This window comes from Saccopteryx bilineata, chromosome 2 (assembly GCF_036850765.1).
Source record: "Saccopteryx bilineata isolate mSacBil1 chromosome 2, mSacBil1_pri_phased_curated, whole genome shotgun sequence".
Lineage (NCBI taxonomy): Eukaryota > Metazoa > Chordata > Mammalia > Chiroptera > Emballonuridae > Saccopteryx > Saccopteryx bilineata.
In genome coordinates, this window is record NC_089491.1 from 323,820,494 (window position 1) to 323,837,295 (window position 16,802).

The 16,802-nt window shown below is 38.8% G+C and overlaps 1 protein-coding gene across 2 annotated transcripts in view; it reads left to right on the forward strand.

Moving 5' to 3' along the window:
* Window positions 1-16,802, forward strand: part of CFTR (CF transmembrane conductance regulator) — a 193,768-nt gene that overhangs the window by 164,763 nt on the left and 12,203 nt on the right. For both annotated transcript variants that reach the window (XM_066262171.1, XM_066262170.1), the window contains exons 23-24: window positions 1,134-1,289; window positions 11,652-11,741. In XM_066262171.1, the coding sequence (XP_066118268.1) occupies window positions 1,134-1,289; window positions 11,652-11,741 (246 nt within the window). The remainder of the gene's footprint in view (window positions 1-1,133; window positions 1,290-11,651; window positions 11,742-16,802) is intronic.

Sequence of the window (16,802 nt, forward strand, 5' to 3'; positions counted from 1 at the left end):
TACTGTGTCTATGAACTGATTCTGGTTTACAAACTGTTACTGGTAAGTGATAATATAGAAGTTGAAAATAAGCATTTAGAAATTCAGTTTTATGATCTGTTTTTTAAAAGTACTGATTTGCAGTCAATTAGAAGTTAAAAGGTGAAACAAAACATAACCATGCTTTCTCACAGATAGCGTGAAAAGCACTATGCTAAAAGACCGGTTGCTCAGCTCTACTGTAAAAATGGTAAAATGATTTTTTTTAAAAAGGAATAATATAAAGGGAGGGAAATGAACATTTATTCAGTGCCACTATATGTTGGGCAGTGTATTCATTAAGCAGCTGCAAGACTGCTGAATCCCACTCAGAGCGCTGGGCTCCAAGTGCTGGGTCTGGTGGCCTCCAGGACACAGGGCTGGGCTTTCTGGGGTCTCCCCTTGCTATGGCATTCTCGCTTCCGTACTATGCTCTTATGGTCTTTAGGTAACAGTAATAGTTTTTTCTTTTCTTTAATATGTTTTTTGCTTCCCAAAATTCTTTTCCTTTCAATCGGATGGATGTAAGAGTTTGATTTGACAGCTGCCCAGTGCTGATCTATGAGGAGTAGCAAGGTCCCGTCTGCCTTCTCCGGGAATGTGTAGCTCACTGAACTTGGTCTTGTTTATTTTCAGGCCCGAAGTTGACACTTGCTAATTTCTAAAGGACAGTATCTAAGTACTGGGACTGCTTCAGATTAATGAATTTTCAAGCTCGTGTTTATGGTTGTAACTAGACCAAGCTATAGGTCTCTGCTTCTGGCTTGAGCCTACCCTTAGAAATGCTGGGTGTTAAGACCCTGTATCTTTGCTTTTCTTTGATGCGTTTTCAACCTTTTTTGCCATTACTAACAGTCAGTGATAAATAGAACCAGTAACAGGGGTCCAGTTCCCTCTGGCCAGCTTCTATATTCTGTTCCAGATCAGTATTGGTCAGAATAGGGAATACACACAAAAAAATTTGAATAAATAAGTGAAACTGTTCCCCTGGTGATGATTAGAAATGTACAGTTCAGTGCTTTTTTATTTTTTTTTTATTTTAACTAAATGCCAGATTACATTCATGGCAGGTGTCTGTATGTCACAGGTGTAATACCACCACTCTTGTATTCCAGGTGGGCCTCTTGGGAAGGACTGGATCAGGGAAGAGTACTTTGTTATCCGCTTTTTTGAGACTACTGAACACTGAAGGCGAAATCCAAATAGATGGTGTGTCTTGGGATTCAATAACTTTGCAGCAGTGGAGGAAAGCCTTTGGAGTTATCCCACAGGTAAACTGGAAAGACTTAACTAGTAGAAAAGTAGCTAAATACAATTTTGTCATTATTTGATGTTTGCATTCAAGAAATTCACATTTCCCTGCAATATTTATTTGTTACATATTTTTGTGCAATGCAATATTTTCATTAGTGGGAAAAGTATCTCTAAAAGTTTAGAATTCTCTGACATCCAGTTGTTGAAATATTAAGGCCTTTGTCAGTTGGCTTAGTGGTAGAGTGTTGGCCCCATGTGTGGATGTCCTGGGTTTGATTCCTGGTCAGGGTACAAAGGATAAGCAAACATCTGCTCTTCACCCCTCTCCCTTCCCCTTCTCTGTCTGTCTCTCTCTCTCTCACTTTCTCTCTTCCCCATAGCTTGATTAATTCAAGTGTATCGGCCTTGGGCACTGAGGATGGCTCCCTGTAGCCTCTGCCTCAGGCCCTAAAAATAGCTTGGTTGTAAGCATGGCCCTAGATGGGCAGAGTATCGGCCCCAGAAGAGGGTTGCTGGGTGGATCCTGGTTGGGTTGCATGTAGGAATCTGTCTCTATACCTTCCCTACTCTCATTTGGAAAAAGAAGAAAAAAAAAAGAAATATTAATAGTTTTGATAGCTTGTCCCAGAAGACAATGTGTAAGGAAGAGCACAGGGCTTTTGCTTTTATCGGCTTTTTTCCCTCCTTCAGTGATCTGAGTTCCTTGGTAGTGATCACAGAAGGTTGAGAAATGCTTACTTAGCAAGACATAAAAGATAATCCTGAAGTAACACGCATTTGGAAGCATGAGGTAGTGAAATTGAAAATAAAATGCGTAATCATTGCTTTTTTTGTTCTTCGGATAAGAATGATCCACATCAGATTTATCTGTAGCTATTTTTTTTTTAATGTCACTCTTCGATTTGGGTCAGAAAGGATCTCTAGCTTTACCAGCTTAATGTCATTCTGTGTTAATGTGCAAGAGGTTTTCTTGTTTGTAAGAGAAATAGCAATAGCTTCATTTTTAAATGATTCAAATGAAAACCAATGAATATCTTTAATGTGAGCAAATCTGAACAGTGTGTGCTGTACCTGGGCTGGGATTTGCTCTCATCTCTATGGGCACAGTCACTGTTTTAACAATCACTTTGCCCTCTGTGTACTAATGCGCACTGATTCCATTCCACCACCATGGTACCAACATTTAACTTCTTTTAATGCAAAAATGAAATGCTAGGAGCATCTCCCTGTAGATCGACTATAAATCTAGCCTAAACATAAAGCTTGTATTTTTTGATAGATAACCTTTGTGGAACATTTGCTCCTTTCAACTAATGAGACAGTAAATATTGTAACTGCTAGACTGATGCTTTTAATTCATTTGTCTAGACTTTGCCCTGTTGCCAGACACTTAATCCTGGTTGAACTTTGAAAAACAATATTGCTTCTTCAGAAAGAAAAAAAAGATTATCAGATGGTCTAAAGATAAACAACAGAGATACAAGTATCCCAAGGTGATGGCATTAGGCAAAAATCACAGTGTTGGAGAACACAGACTACAATCTGGTTGTCCGAGAAGAGCTGCTGCTGTTCAGTAGACTCGAAGTTTTTCTGATCCCATTTTTAACTCAGTAATGAAGGTTTTGTTTCTGGTTGTTCTTATTCACAAAAACCTGCCCGTTATATAAATAATAAGGAAGGTTCTAAAAAATAATTTCAATTTCACTGAGAATCCTTTAGTTTATCTGCATGGGACAGGGAGGTTTTTGTTTTATTGTGTATTCTATTTAGGAACCTAAATATGCAAGAGGAAAACCAAGTGGGCCAGAGTTATAAAAAGTCTTCATCTTGTCTTTCCGCCAAAGTGAATCTTCCAAACTTGCCTCTATTTTATTTTCTCTCTTCTATGCCTTCAAGCTTTTTATAGACTAAATAAGAAATAATTTGGGATCTGCCTTTAAAAACGTGTGATCATACTAGTGAAAAGGCTCCTCCTTGTCCATGTTTATGACCCTGGTTTCTGGGACTGTCCCTAAGTGTCACAAGAATGTCAATGGACAATATATACTCTGTCTTCCACAGTGACATCTTGAGGTCATTAAGTGGATACCCAAGAAAGAGAGAAAGGGCAAACTCTTTATACCCTTTTCACATTTAAACCAAGAGATGCTATTTTTTTTACCTGTTATTTGAAAGTTTAAATTACGTAATTTTTTTTCTTTTCCTGGAGTTTGACCTTAAAAACAAAAATAAAAACAACAAAAAAAGAAGGAAAAGGAATTTAAAATTCTACAAGAACTATTTTTTTTATTTTTCTATCTTTTTGTTCCTTTCATCTTCTTGATCTTGCAAGTCATAGCTCTCCCCAAGATCTCTGACATAGAGATATCAGAGATTTTGGGGTCAATTAGTCACTTGTTTTCAGTGATGTAAAACAAGAATTTTAACAAGAAACTTTCCGTCTCCTTCAGTGATCCTAAGACACCTGTGGAATTACAAAATGTCATTAGTTTTGTCAAATTCCTGCTCCCTCCCTCCCCATTCTTCCCTCCTGTAGCCAGAAAGTCGCCTTGGAGAATGTGCTGTCCAGGAAACAGTACTGTGTACATTTCAAGGTGGAGCTTTCTTTGATTCATTCTGCTTTACCTGTGAGCTCTGAGGATGTGGAGAGGAGACAGGAAGGCCTACTGTCAGAGTCTCTCTCATTGGCTTAGGCAATCTGAACATTCATGCTTAAAATCGTTCATTAGCTTTAACTCTTGTTAAGCACTTAATTCATGAAAACCACAAAAATTATTTTCAAAGCTTTGATTACAAGTTTGGAAGGCTGCAAAGCTATTATAAAGAAATGACTAGGACTGTTCTTGCAATGAGACTTCTGGTTCGAAACTAACTCATGCCCTCGTATAACTTCCCCCACAAAGCTGGAACGCCGTTTGATATGAGGGCTATTTGATAGGGCCAAAACACATATCCTTAGATCAGAACAAGGAAGCTGGGAGTGCAGCAGTTCTCATTTGGTTTAACAATAATTCACAATATAATAATTAGTTACTTAATTCCCTCTATATGCTTAAATTATAATAAGTACCATAGATTCAATAGTTATGTTAGTAGTATTGTGCTCCCAACCCAACCTATAAGCTTCCAATGAGAGGCTCAAAATTACACTCATTGTCATAAATCAGGGATCAAAGGAAGAAAGAAAAATGATAAACTAAACAGAGGTAATTAAGTGTGGTCACGGGTCAAAGCATAGGCTAGTCAGGAGTGCTGCAGGCACTTCTGAGAGAACCCAGCACCACCACATCACTGTATCCTTCCTTCTTTTCTACCCCCTGCTGCGGTCTCCTCTTCTCACATCTCTCCAGTAGATGTTGACACAAATTAAGCTTTTAAAAGCAACACTCGTTTTGTGATTTGCCTTTTAAGGCACTCCTTCCTTCCTTCCTGCGCTGAACAGGACCAGATCCTTCCCTCTGTGTAGGTCCCTGATGGTCAGGTCCCAGCCCCATCTTCCCAGACAGATCCACCATTCTTCACGCCTGGACACTTGCGTATGTCTATCCAGGTTCACCTACTGTTCCAGGACAGACGTCTCGCTTTTCTCTCTCGTTTCCTCTGTCCATGCACTTCCTCTGTCTGAGCGAGTCTTCCTTTGCCACAGTCACTTGGCCGTCACAATGTTTAACTCCAACAGGTGGTCCTTTCTGACTCACTCCCCCCCCATTAACCTCTATTGAACCCTAGCTCACCACGCCCACATCCCAGCCCAGATGGGACCTGGAACTGTGTTTATGAATCTCTCCTGACACTTCTCTATACCTTTATTAGAATTATCTGTGTATTTGTTTAATTTTCACTCAGTATTATAAACACTTAGAAGACATTTTAGTTAATAAAGCAGGATTTAAACACAAAATCATGACCAATCAGAGAAGATAGGCAGAAATTATAAATAAAACTTAAACTGTTTACCTTACTGGCTTTTCTATCTCTTACTATAGCACATAACACTGTAGCCTGCATGGTAGGAATTCAATATATATTGTTTTGTGCTAAATCACTAAATGTTTGGTCTCTTTTACAAGAGACTGTGGTTCTACTAGTGTCTAGATTTTACTCACTGTGAAATCTTAGGGAAGTTATTTAATGTCTGAGCCTCAGTTTCCCTGTCTATGAAATGAGTATATGAGTAGCAACTCCTTTGTTGGTTTTTTGTGAGGATCAAATAAGTAAAGTAATAAGTAAAATACTTAGTCTACTCCCCAGCATATAGTAAGTATGATACACTGGGTTGTGGTGGTTGTTAATACTTATAGTTCCTTAAGGACAAGAGTCGTGTCCCCCTCATCACTGTGCTGAACTGAAGGTGTATGCTGAAGGGGACGGACAAGGAGGTATGGATAGTTTCACAAAGCAGGTAATAATTAAGGGGAGCTATAAAGTTTATAGGTTGTAGAAAGGTTTGGGGCAGGGAGTTGCGGAGAGGATACTCCAGGATCCCGAGCAGGGGTATTATGAACAAGTACAAAGATGGGAATTAGAAGGTTGGAAGCAAAGGACAGAGGAGGCCATGGTTTTAGAGGGTATTTGGAGAAAGACTGACAGGTTTGACAAATGAGGAATGGGTTGAGTCTTGAGCTAGGAAGAAGCAGTGAAAGGGAGAAGGGCACGCTGTGGCAGTGTGGGCCACAGATTTCTGGTGGCCGGAATAGGAAGGCACCCTCCAGCTGCGCTGTGAGCAGAACAATGAGGACAGTGGGAGGGAAGTCTCAAGTTCAAGGGAGAAGAGAAAAAATAACTAGCATCGTCATTAGTGCAGTATTGTCAATAGTAATCTTACTATTGCTGAGCTTAAAAATTTGACATTTTTGATAATTCAGTCAGGCCTAGAAAATATTTTTTATGATATCTCTGCAAAAATTGTATACTAAAATCTTGCCTTCTAAAAGGTTTTATAGTATTCAGTGACTTTACCGGAAACAATAACTTGAACATCCTACATGGAATCATTTACATACAAATAAATGTATGTCCATTAACCTCATAAAATTATTGTCTATTTGTTATAAACCTTAAACATTTTTGACTACCAAATAATTGAATAACCTTGCTCTTATTAATAGATGTTCTTTAAAAAAAAAAGCAGCACTTATTTTTAAACATTCTATAATTCAATCTTATCTTATTGATTTGTTCAAATTGAGTGTATTTCTATTTTATAGATTTAACTTATAATAAAATTTTACATACATTGTAAAAAGACAAGACCATAGTCAGCGTGATGCTTGTAAGCATTTAGACCACATTTTAATAGAACTAAACATGAAATATATAGATACATATGTGTATGTGTATATATATTGTATATACATGTTACCATGTATGATACATATAGGTATATATATGTATGTGTCTTTACAGTTGTTTGTATGGAAAATAATACAATAATTAATAAATAATAATACAAAAATAGACTTTGTGTTTTGTATACTCACAACTGTAAACTTTCTTTTGTCCCACCCTGTAGGTATGCTGAGCCAAAACAACAGCAAAAAAGACAATAAATCCTTAAGCATAGGAGTCATTTCTCTGACTCATTTTGTTATTCTACATTCAGTTATCACAGAATCCAAATTGCGTTTTTGCTTTTCACGCGATGCCAAGGCTAGAGCCCGCTGCAGAGATCCGTGCGCAGCACTGAGCGCCCCATGCAGGCTGGCTGCCTCCACTGCGCGGGGGAGTCAGTGTCAGGACGAAGATTAGTCAGGCAGTGAACAGTGGTGCTCTCTTTATTTTTCCTTGAGTCCCAAGAATTGCTCTTTATACTGTACATACATGATATTTAAAAATATATCAAATAATTGCACATGCTAGTTTTCCTATTGGTGAAGAATTTCTTAAAAGAGAAATAGAGGGTCATTTTGATTTATAGTTTTAGGTATATTTTTTGCAGTGCAATCAGTCTGAATGTGTCACCTTGGCCAAGCCATGTAACTTCCCAGGGCCTTTCTCTTCCATTTGTACTCCCGGGAAAATGATGTAGGTGACCTCCAAGGACCTCTCAGCTTTAGAGATGAGTTTGTGGAAACTTCACACAATTTAGAAAACAGAACTAATACATGTACTGGGCACCCCAGGAAGCAAGAGAGTGCCAAATACTACTTATCAGACAGGAATGGGATGGTTTAATTAATTGTATGAAATTGAATTTTAACTGAACCAGTTCATTAAGTGAATTCTTCTTTAAAATTAAAATTAAAACATCACTTTAATTCTAGATAATAAACTATAAATGAAAGACCTGCAGAATTTCTGAATGGTATTAAATATACTACATCTAAAGCTCTTGGAATCTAATTTCAACAAACAGCTTTCTTCCATCATAATTTTGAATAGATATCTGTTTGAAATAAAATTAAAAATAGAATATATTACTATACATTTGATAAATATTACATATAAAGTATTAAGCCATTAGAAAACATTAGGCATACTATTTCCCAAACAATTATATAGAGATCAAAGTTTTAATGAGTTATTATTAGTATTTCTTTAAAGAATATGAGTTGGAGTAGTTATTCTTACCAAAGGAATCAAAATAATATATACTAAACTAACTTTATGATTTTATATTTTTACCTTTTATCTTCACATCAGGGTATTTATTCATTCAGAGAACACTTATTGAGCATATACTATGTACCAAACCTGTGAGTCAATGACAGGGTATATGGCAACATCATGGTATAGAAGGGATGAACATTACAAAAATGCTCACAAAAGCATATAAAATTTTAATGTTTACCATAAGATGTTGAAGTAAAGTGCACTTATTATGAAACCATATATTGAGAGACCTTATTTGATTTTGAGGATTTGAAAGACTCCATCTAGAGGAAATGAATCTGATTTGAAACTTGATGCATGTAGTTGACCATGGGAGATGAGATCAGGTGGGGAGAATAGAATGGGTGAGAAACCTTGGAATAAAAGAAAGCCATGTGATCAGAGTGAAAAATGGAGGGGCATGGAAAAGGTCCCTAAATGAGCCAGAAGGGGAAAGGGAGCTCAATCATGTAAGATGTCAACTATCTTCAGGATTTGACATTTTCCCTGAGTGCAGTGGAAAGCCACTGAACATTTTTCACAGGCTAATGAAATGATTCAGTTTATACTTGTGGTGGCGACTTTGGTTGCTCAGTGAAGGTGGACTGGAAGGGAAGTCGATTAGGAGGTTCTCGCAGTGTTCCAGAGAGAGGTATTGGTGGCTTCAATGATGGAGATCAAATAAAAGCAGTGGAGATGGAAAATAAATGAATTGGAGATATATTTTGGGAAAATATTTCACAAGACTGATGATTGATTCCATCTGGGAGGATTAGGGAGAAAGATAAGTCATGGACCACTCCCAAGTTTCTGGACTGAGGAAGCTAAGGTGCCATATACTGAAATGGGGAGCCTACAAGTTGAGTAGATTTGAGAAGAAAGGTGGCAGTTCCCCTTTTACAATGAGAACACAGACTCAGAGAGCACAGGTTCTTATTCAGATATATCTCCCAGGTCAGAACTGTGTTACTATACCATCCTTGCAAACCACATTACCTTTAAAAGCTCCTGTGCATGCTTTGATGTTATACTTTTGGCTTCCACCCATGGTCGTCCTGAATAATGATACTATTCCACTTGTCTGCAGTAAAATTTCTATTATGCTATTCCATTGGATATGTAAGTCTCACTGAAACTTACAAAGACACTGTATCCCACATGGTGCCCTCCAACTCAGGTCCTGCATAAGAAGAGGAAGCTCATCTCTGCACTGACAGTGCAGGACCTGAGCTGGGGCCAAGGATGGACAGCACTGCTTTAGTCAAGACTGGGCTACTCAGCACTGTTGGGATCTTTATGACCCATAGGGCTGATCCTGCCTGACCTTTCATCTTTCCTGAGCTCCAGATCAGAGGGAAAAACTGGTCCACATAGGACTTGAGGCGTTCTGCTAAGGTGGTAAGGAGCACAGGTTTGAAGGCAAACAGCCCTGGGTTCTGCTAGCTCAGTGACCTTGGGGAAATGACTTACATTTTCCCTGCTGTGATTTATTCATGTGCAATAATAGGACTTATTTTATTAAACTCACATGAAGATGAAGAGATGCCATAGGTAAAAAGCCTTACTCGGCACGTTGAAGCCTACCGTCAGCCAGAGCTCTGTGCTCTAGCCGCTTAGTTACCAGGGGAGATAACTCTTCTGAAACACGCAATATGTGTCTGAGCTTTTAAACCCTCACAGTTGTTATTTCCCATCCCTCTCAATCATGCTATACACCTTTAATATAAAGAACCACAATATAAAAGAAAAGTGTAAAAATAGTAAATAGCAAAATTCCATCAACAAGTCTTTGAACTTTAAATACTAAATAAAACCCATTTCTTCTCTTCCTTTCTTTCTTTCTTTCTTTTTTTTTTTTTTTTTGGTGATAGAGACAGAGAGACAGAGGAACAGGTAGGGACAGACAGGAAGGGAAAGAGTTGAGAAGCATCTGTTTTTGTTGCAGTTCCTTAGTTGTTCATTGATTGTTTTCTCTTATGTGCCTTGGTCAGGGGGCTACAGCAGACTGAGTGACCCCTTGCTCAAGCCAGTGACCTTGGGCTCAAGCTGGTGAGCCTTGCTCAAACCAGATGAGCCTGAGCTCAAGCTGGCAACCTCGGGGTCTCAAACCTGGGTCCTCTGCGTCTGACACCCCATCCACTGTGCCACCGCTTGGCCAGGCTAAAACCAATTTCTTAAACAATGAATTGACTCATGTTCACCACTTCCTCTTTAATTCTTTTTTGTTTGTCAGAATTCCCTGTTAATCCCCTTTGCCTGTTCTCTAGCTTATTTGAATATTGCTTTTATTTACTTGGAAGCTTGGAGGAGAACACACAGATATGTATAGGCAAGAATGAATGGAAAGGTGTGTCCATTGTTCTCACAGTGTTTCAGAGAGAGGTTTTGATGGCAAAACAATTCACAGGACTGAAGATTGATTCCATTTGGGAGAGTTTGGGAGAAAGATAATCCATGTACAGACACACACACACACACACACACACACACACGTATTCAGATGTGAGAAGTCATCTAGTCAACTCTTATAACCACTTCTGTAAAGCAATGTGCACATCCCTTAGGAAGAAAATTTCAATGCAGGTTAAGTAGTAACAAATAAGGTTTCTTGTTGGTGCTCTGCAGGGTTTCTGAGATACTTGGCAACACCTTTGTTCTTTAAGCTATAAATTATGCGCAGGGAATGAGGTCTTCAATGCATCCCTCCCCGAATCTGGCTGCCTTGGTGAGGATCCCTCATTCCACCTCAGAGGCACAGACACCGTTCACCTGGAGGGGTCTTGTCTTGCTCAGTTCTTACAGATCAGATTGGCATTGAGCAGTCTCTCTCAGTCTAAAGCAATCTGTGAAAACTAAGCCTTCAGGAAATTCAGTTCTTAATTCTCCTTTCTGGATATTACTAACCAAAGGCAAAAGAAAAAAGGCAAAGTAAGAAATTATGAATTTCAGTTCACCCATAGGCACAAAGCGAGAACTAAATATTATTGTTGTATCAGCATTTCCCAGTGACATTGCACATTTTTTTAAAAAATATTTTTAATTATACAGGTTGACCTAAGTAAGCAGTGATGAGGCAAGTAGAGTGCCTCAGGGTGATTGCTGGGTGGCGCCCTTGTAGGGCGTTAGATTGTCACTGGGGCATCTCTGCAGAATCAGTCTCATTGCCTCCCTTCCCTCTGTAACACGCATGGTTAAACAAATATCTGACTTCTGCCCTTCGCTGATTTCCAAGTTAATTCTCCTGTGACCGTCTAGGTTTGGAGAAAGAGGTGTACCTTCAGTGTCAGACCAAATAAACATGTGTGTTTAAATAAGTGTCTATAATTCAAACAATTTCAAAATCTCTGAGGAAGCTAGGTTTATAAAAGAAACTCAAGGAAAATGCATTAACAAAATAGACATTTGTTCAAACCTTTATGGCTCATAGTCTTATGATTTTGAACTAATTTAATATTATGCTTACTTATTATAAGGAATATTGCTAATAGTAAAAAATTTAATTTCCCCCAGTTTACAGGATCTTAGTTTCTTTATCCTAAGGACATTGGTATTAGAAATACATTAATAAAGGATCTCAAATATAGTTGTATTTTATTTCTTAAAAAAGATGCAAAGCCAATATAAAATTTAAAAAAATTTAAGAAAAATAGATGGTAAGTATATGGATGGGTGTTATATTATTTAAAATTTTTTTTTCTGCTTGAAATACTTTACAATAAAATGTGGGGAAAATGAAAAGATATTTAGGTTATTCATGCTTTCCTGTTTTTTTTTTCTTATTGCTGTAGAAAGTATTTATCTTCTCTGGAACATTTAGAAAAAACTTGGATCCCTATGAACAGTGGAGTGATCAAGAAATATGGAAAGTTGCAGAAGAGGTAAGGCTGCTAACCAAGGTATTTTGAAAAAGGGTAGCTCGTACACACACAAGAGTAGTTGTCAGAGCTGAGATAATTTTATGCAGCTCTGTGTGTACATGTGCACGCGTGTGAGTACAACTTCAAAATGAAGAACTCTAACACTCTGGAGCGCCCAGCACTTTGGAGTAGACCTCCCGCTCCTGGGTCTTTAGTCTCTACCAATCAGGCCCCAGAGATAGCATTTCTTTGGCCTTTTCCCCTCCCAATGTGCATCAATGAATTTCTGCTCCTTCATTGATTTCTGAGTTCATTCTCCTATGCCTGTCTGGGTTTGGACCTAGAGGTGTGCCTTGGTGCTTAGACCAGATAAATGTGTGTTTAAATAGATATCTGTAATTCAAACAATGAGATATGAACTGGGAGAGACCAAGACACCTGCAACACATCAGGATCACTCCTGATACAAAGAATCAGCTCTCCACACCTCCCTGTCTACTCCCTGTCTGGGTTTTGAAGCTTCTTCAGCATAGGAGAAAGCTTCGCTTTGTATTTCTCTGGGAAGCATGGTTTTAACACAGAAGGAAGATGATCATTCCAGAGCACCTGCAGATGACTACAGGCTTCTCTGGAAGCCACCAGGAGTCAGCTGCCTTCAGGGAATGTGTTGGCTATCAGTACTTCTAGGCACAATGCCACATGACCCAGGATCGGCATACTCAATTTCTTGAGGTCATTAAGGCAGCATTTGGACATATATGGGTTAAAATGGAATCAGCGTTCCTAAATAACACCCTGTATTTACCCAATAGGTGGCTTATTACAACTGAAGGCATGCCACACAGGAATCCAGGGTGAGGGGAGAGAGATGAAGCGAATTGCTTGGCTCCTTTAACAGATCACCCTGACTGTAAACTGGCCATTCTTGAATTATAGGCATTATGTTAAGGCAAGGGGGAGCATAAATTGCTCTATTTTGTTAAACCTGAGGTTTAAGTTCAAAACTCTGATGGTAATAGACTACAATTATGAGACCTAAGAACATTGACATTCACAGGTCTTCTTAGAATCCCTATGGAAACGATAATTTTCCACTATTTCCTGCATTTTTGGTCCTTGTTGTAGTGCAATTCTGTTTATCACACGTGCTCTTTTCTCTTCTGCCTTCGTTCAGAGTAGGTCTTGCCAGGAGGCTTGAAATGTCTGTGAGTGATAAACACTCACCCACTGAGTGCCCAACCTTAACATACCCCTAATAAAATGCACTTAAGAATAACCGTTTTCAGTATCAAAGTTTCCTTATTACCCAAGAAACAGGGGTTTTTTAAAAGAAAACATTAACCAAATTGCAAGTGACACAAGTTAAGATCTTTGATGTGGCTTCCAAGAAAGAACTATAGGCACACAATGTGCTGGAAGAGAATCAGGAAGCAAGACATTAGACTATAAAATCTGCAAATATTGCCAAGTCACAATAAAACTTATAGGAAATCAGAATCGTAAAAATATCTAAAATCTTTAGAAGAAATAGTTGAAGTTTTAAATATCAATAAAATATAAAAATTTTACCTGTTTTGGTTTTTATTTGATCAGATTGTACTGAGGCATCTATTTTTACTGATCCTCTTTTTAATGTAATAGTTTGCTGTTCTTATATGGAGATGCTGATGCTGTCCTTACATTAATGTCATGTGCTTTGAGCAGTGGTATTGAGTTTTTGTTTTGGAGACATGAAAATAGCATACAATCAAATAAGCAACAGCCCAGAGAAGTGGAAAAAGTATTGGTTTAAAAATTACAGGGCCTGGGCTTTAGTCCTAAATGGTTGATCATATAGCAGAAATATTTAGGGAAGGGGGCGTGTCAGTTTCTAAACTGGACAGGATACTGGGGCAAAGGTGGAAACCAGGATGATCAGGGACAAACCAGGATGTATGTCATCTCATTGAGCACTCTCTGCGACCTTGCTATGACTGTGTCTCTAGAGGGAAATGTACTGAGTAGTGGCAGATAGTCAAACTAACTCCTGAATCTTATCCCAACAACCCTCCTTCATAATTCCCCCTATCCCCAAATGAAAACCACAGCATTCGATGATACACTTTATTCCTAGCTCAGGTCTGGAGTCAGACTCCAGTGTGAAACCTTATCCTTGACAATCTAGACTAGATAGAGTGAAGCCATGAGGACCATGCCTAGTTAGTAACTCTGAGGTTTGGAAGCAAGGCTGGCCCAAACAGCTCCCTGCCCCTTCGTGCCCTAGGCCCACACCTTCATCTTGGCACTCTGTGAACTGAGATGGCCTAATTTCCACATCCCAAAACAAACAGGGGCAGATAGCTTCTCCCCAGGATCACTGACTTTACCAAAGAGAATCTCAAAAGAGACTGAATTCAAAGGGGGGGACCCCTAGCTTTGAGGCATTGTTACAACTTTTACAATAATTTTTAAATATTCAATTGCAGTTGACAGATAGTGTTATATTAGTGTCAGATGTATAAGCTCGTGATTAGACTCATATATATCTTATGAAACAATCACTCCAATGAACCTAATACCCATCTGAAAACATACAAAGTTATTAGAACAATATAGACTATATTCCCTAGGCTATACATCCACATGGCTATTCTGTAACTACCAATTTGTACTTCTTAATCCCTTCCCCCTTTTCATCCACCTTCCCTAATCCTCTCCCATTTTGCCACCATCAAAATATTCTTTGTATCTTTGAGTTTTTGTTTTTGTTTTATTTTTTAGATTTTACATATAACTGAAATAATATGGCATTTGTCTTTCTCTTTCTGACTTATTTTACTCAGCACAATACCCTCTAAGTCCATCCATGTTGTAGATGGCAAAATTGCATTCTTTTCTTTTTCAGGCTGAGTCATATCTCATTGTATATATGCACCACTTCTTTATCTATTCAAGTTTTTTTTTTGTTTCCATTTGTATGAAATATCTTTTCCATTCATTTACTTTCAGTCTTTGTATGTCTTTTAATCTGAAATGAGACTCCTGTGAACAGTGTGCATAAGAGCCTTTTTATCTTATCCATTCAGCCACACCGTGTCTTTTGATTAGAGCATTGAATCCATTTACATTTAAAGTAATTGTTGGTAGATATGTAGTTAATGCTACTTTATTATTCATATTTTTTTAAATCTTTTTTCCTATTTCTTCTTAATGTCCATTTAATATTTCTTGTAATATTGGTTTGGTGGTGATGAACTCCTTTAACTTTTTTTGTCTGAGAAGTTCTTTACCTGTCCTTCAATTTTAAATGATAGTCTTGCTGAGTAGACTAATCTTGGCTTTTTATCACTTTGAATATTTTGTGCTAATACCTTCTGGCCTGCAAAGTTTTGTTGAGAAATCAGCTGACAGCCTTGTGGGATCTAGCTTGTAGGTAAATAACTGCTTTTCTCTTACTGCTTTTAAGATTCTTTCTTTGTCTTTAACCTTTGCCATTTTAGTCATGATGTATGTTAGTGTGGGCCTCTAGGTTCATCTTGTTTGGGACTCTGTGTTCCTGGGCTTGTATATCTATTTCCTTGACAAGGTTAGGGAAGTTTTCCATCATTATTTCTTCAAAGGTTTTCAATTTCTTACTCTCTCTCTTCTTCTGATACCCGTAGGATACAAATACTGGTACACTTGATGTTGCCCCAGAGGCTCCTGAAACTATTCTCGCTTTCTTGGATTTTCATGCTGTTCTGACTAGGTATTTTGTTCTACCTTTTCTACAGACTTGCTGATTCAATCCTCTGCTTCATCTATTCTACTGCTGATTTTATCTAACATAGTCTTCACTTCAGTTATTTTATTCTTCATTCTGTCTAATTTTTTAATGTTTTCTGTCTCCGCTTTTATGTTTCCTTTTTGTTAAAGTTCTCACTAAGTTTATTTACTCTTCCCCTAAGTCCATTGGGCATCCTTATAACCAGAGTTTTGAATTCTGCATCTGTCGATTGCTTGTCTCCATTTTGTTTAGTTCTTTTTATGGAGTTTTGTTCTGTTCTTTCATTTGGTACATGTTTCTTTTTCTTCTCATTCTGGCTGCCTCCCTGTGTTTGTTTCTGTGTACTAGATAGAGAGGCTATGTCTCTCAGTCTTGGTAGAGTGGCCTTATGGAGTAGCTGTCCTAGGTAGCCCAGGGATGCAGTTTCCCTGGTCACCTGGGCTGGGTGCTCCAGGTATGTCTCTCGTGTGTGTTGTGTGTGCCTTCCTATTGTAATTGAGCTTTGAGTGCCGAACCTATGGAGCAGGATTTGCTTTAGTGGGCCTGTGTGCCTAACAAGTCTGTCATTTGCATGTGTCATTTTTGGAGGTGGTTGGATGGTGCTCTGGTGTGGTCTGAAGCTGGTCACTGGCTGTGTTAGTTCTGGAACCTCTTGGGAGGATCTCTGGTGCTGGTTAAGGTCAGCCACTGCCTGTATCCTTCCCCAGGACCACTTGGATTGAGCTACCAGGAGATCTGAAGATGGTTGCCACTTGTTCAGTGCTTAGAGGTGCCTTGGAGAGGCTAAGCTGTGAACTTAGCCTCTACCACTAGTAGAGGCTAGCTACTGCTAGTGCTGTGTATGGGGTTGCTTAGTGAGAGTTATGGGGCATGTTGAGGCCAGATATTACTTGTTTGGGATTTGTGAACCTGTAAGAGATTTTAGGAAAGACAAGAGTATGGCCAATATAGACCATTTATACAGAAAAGCCACTGTAAATGGCTTGGGTGGGTCCACAAGTTGGGTGGAGTGGGGTTTCGGGGAATCACCAAGGAAGGCGAACAGTTTGAGCCATGTTGATGGAGACTCATTTGGCATCCGCCTTTATGTGTAGGGTGAGGGCTCAGCACAGGAACAATGGCATCTACCAGCACTTCTATCTGGGAGAAAGCTACCCCTCCAGCCCTCATACTATAGTGAGACACTTCAGTTCCTCCCTTTATATTTCTGGTGCTTTTCAAGCTGTTGACCCAGTGCTGGAGCTCAGAGCAAGTGAGTCCATCAGCAAGTAAGTCCACACATGGGCCCTTTAAGAGGGACACCTGAGACTCCATCAGCCTTCCATCTCACTCAGCCT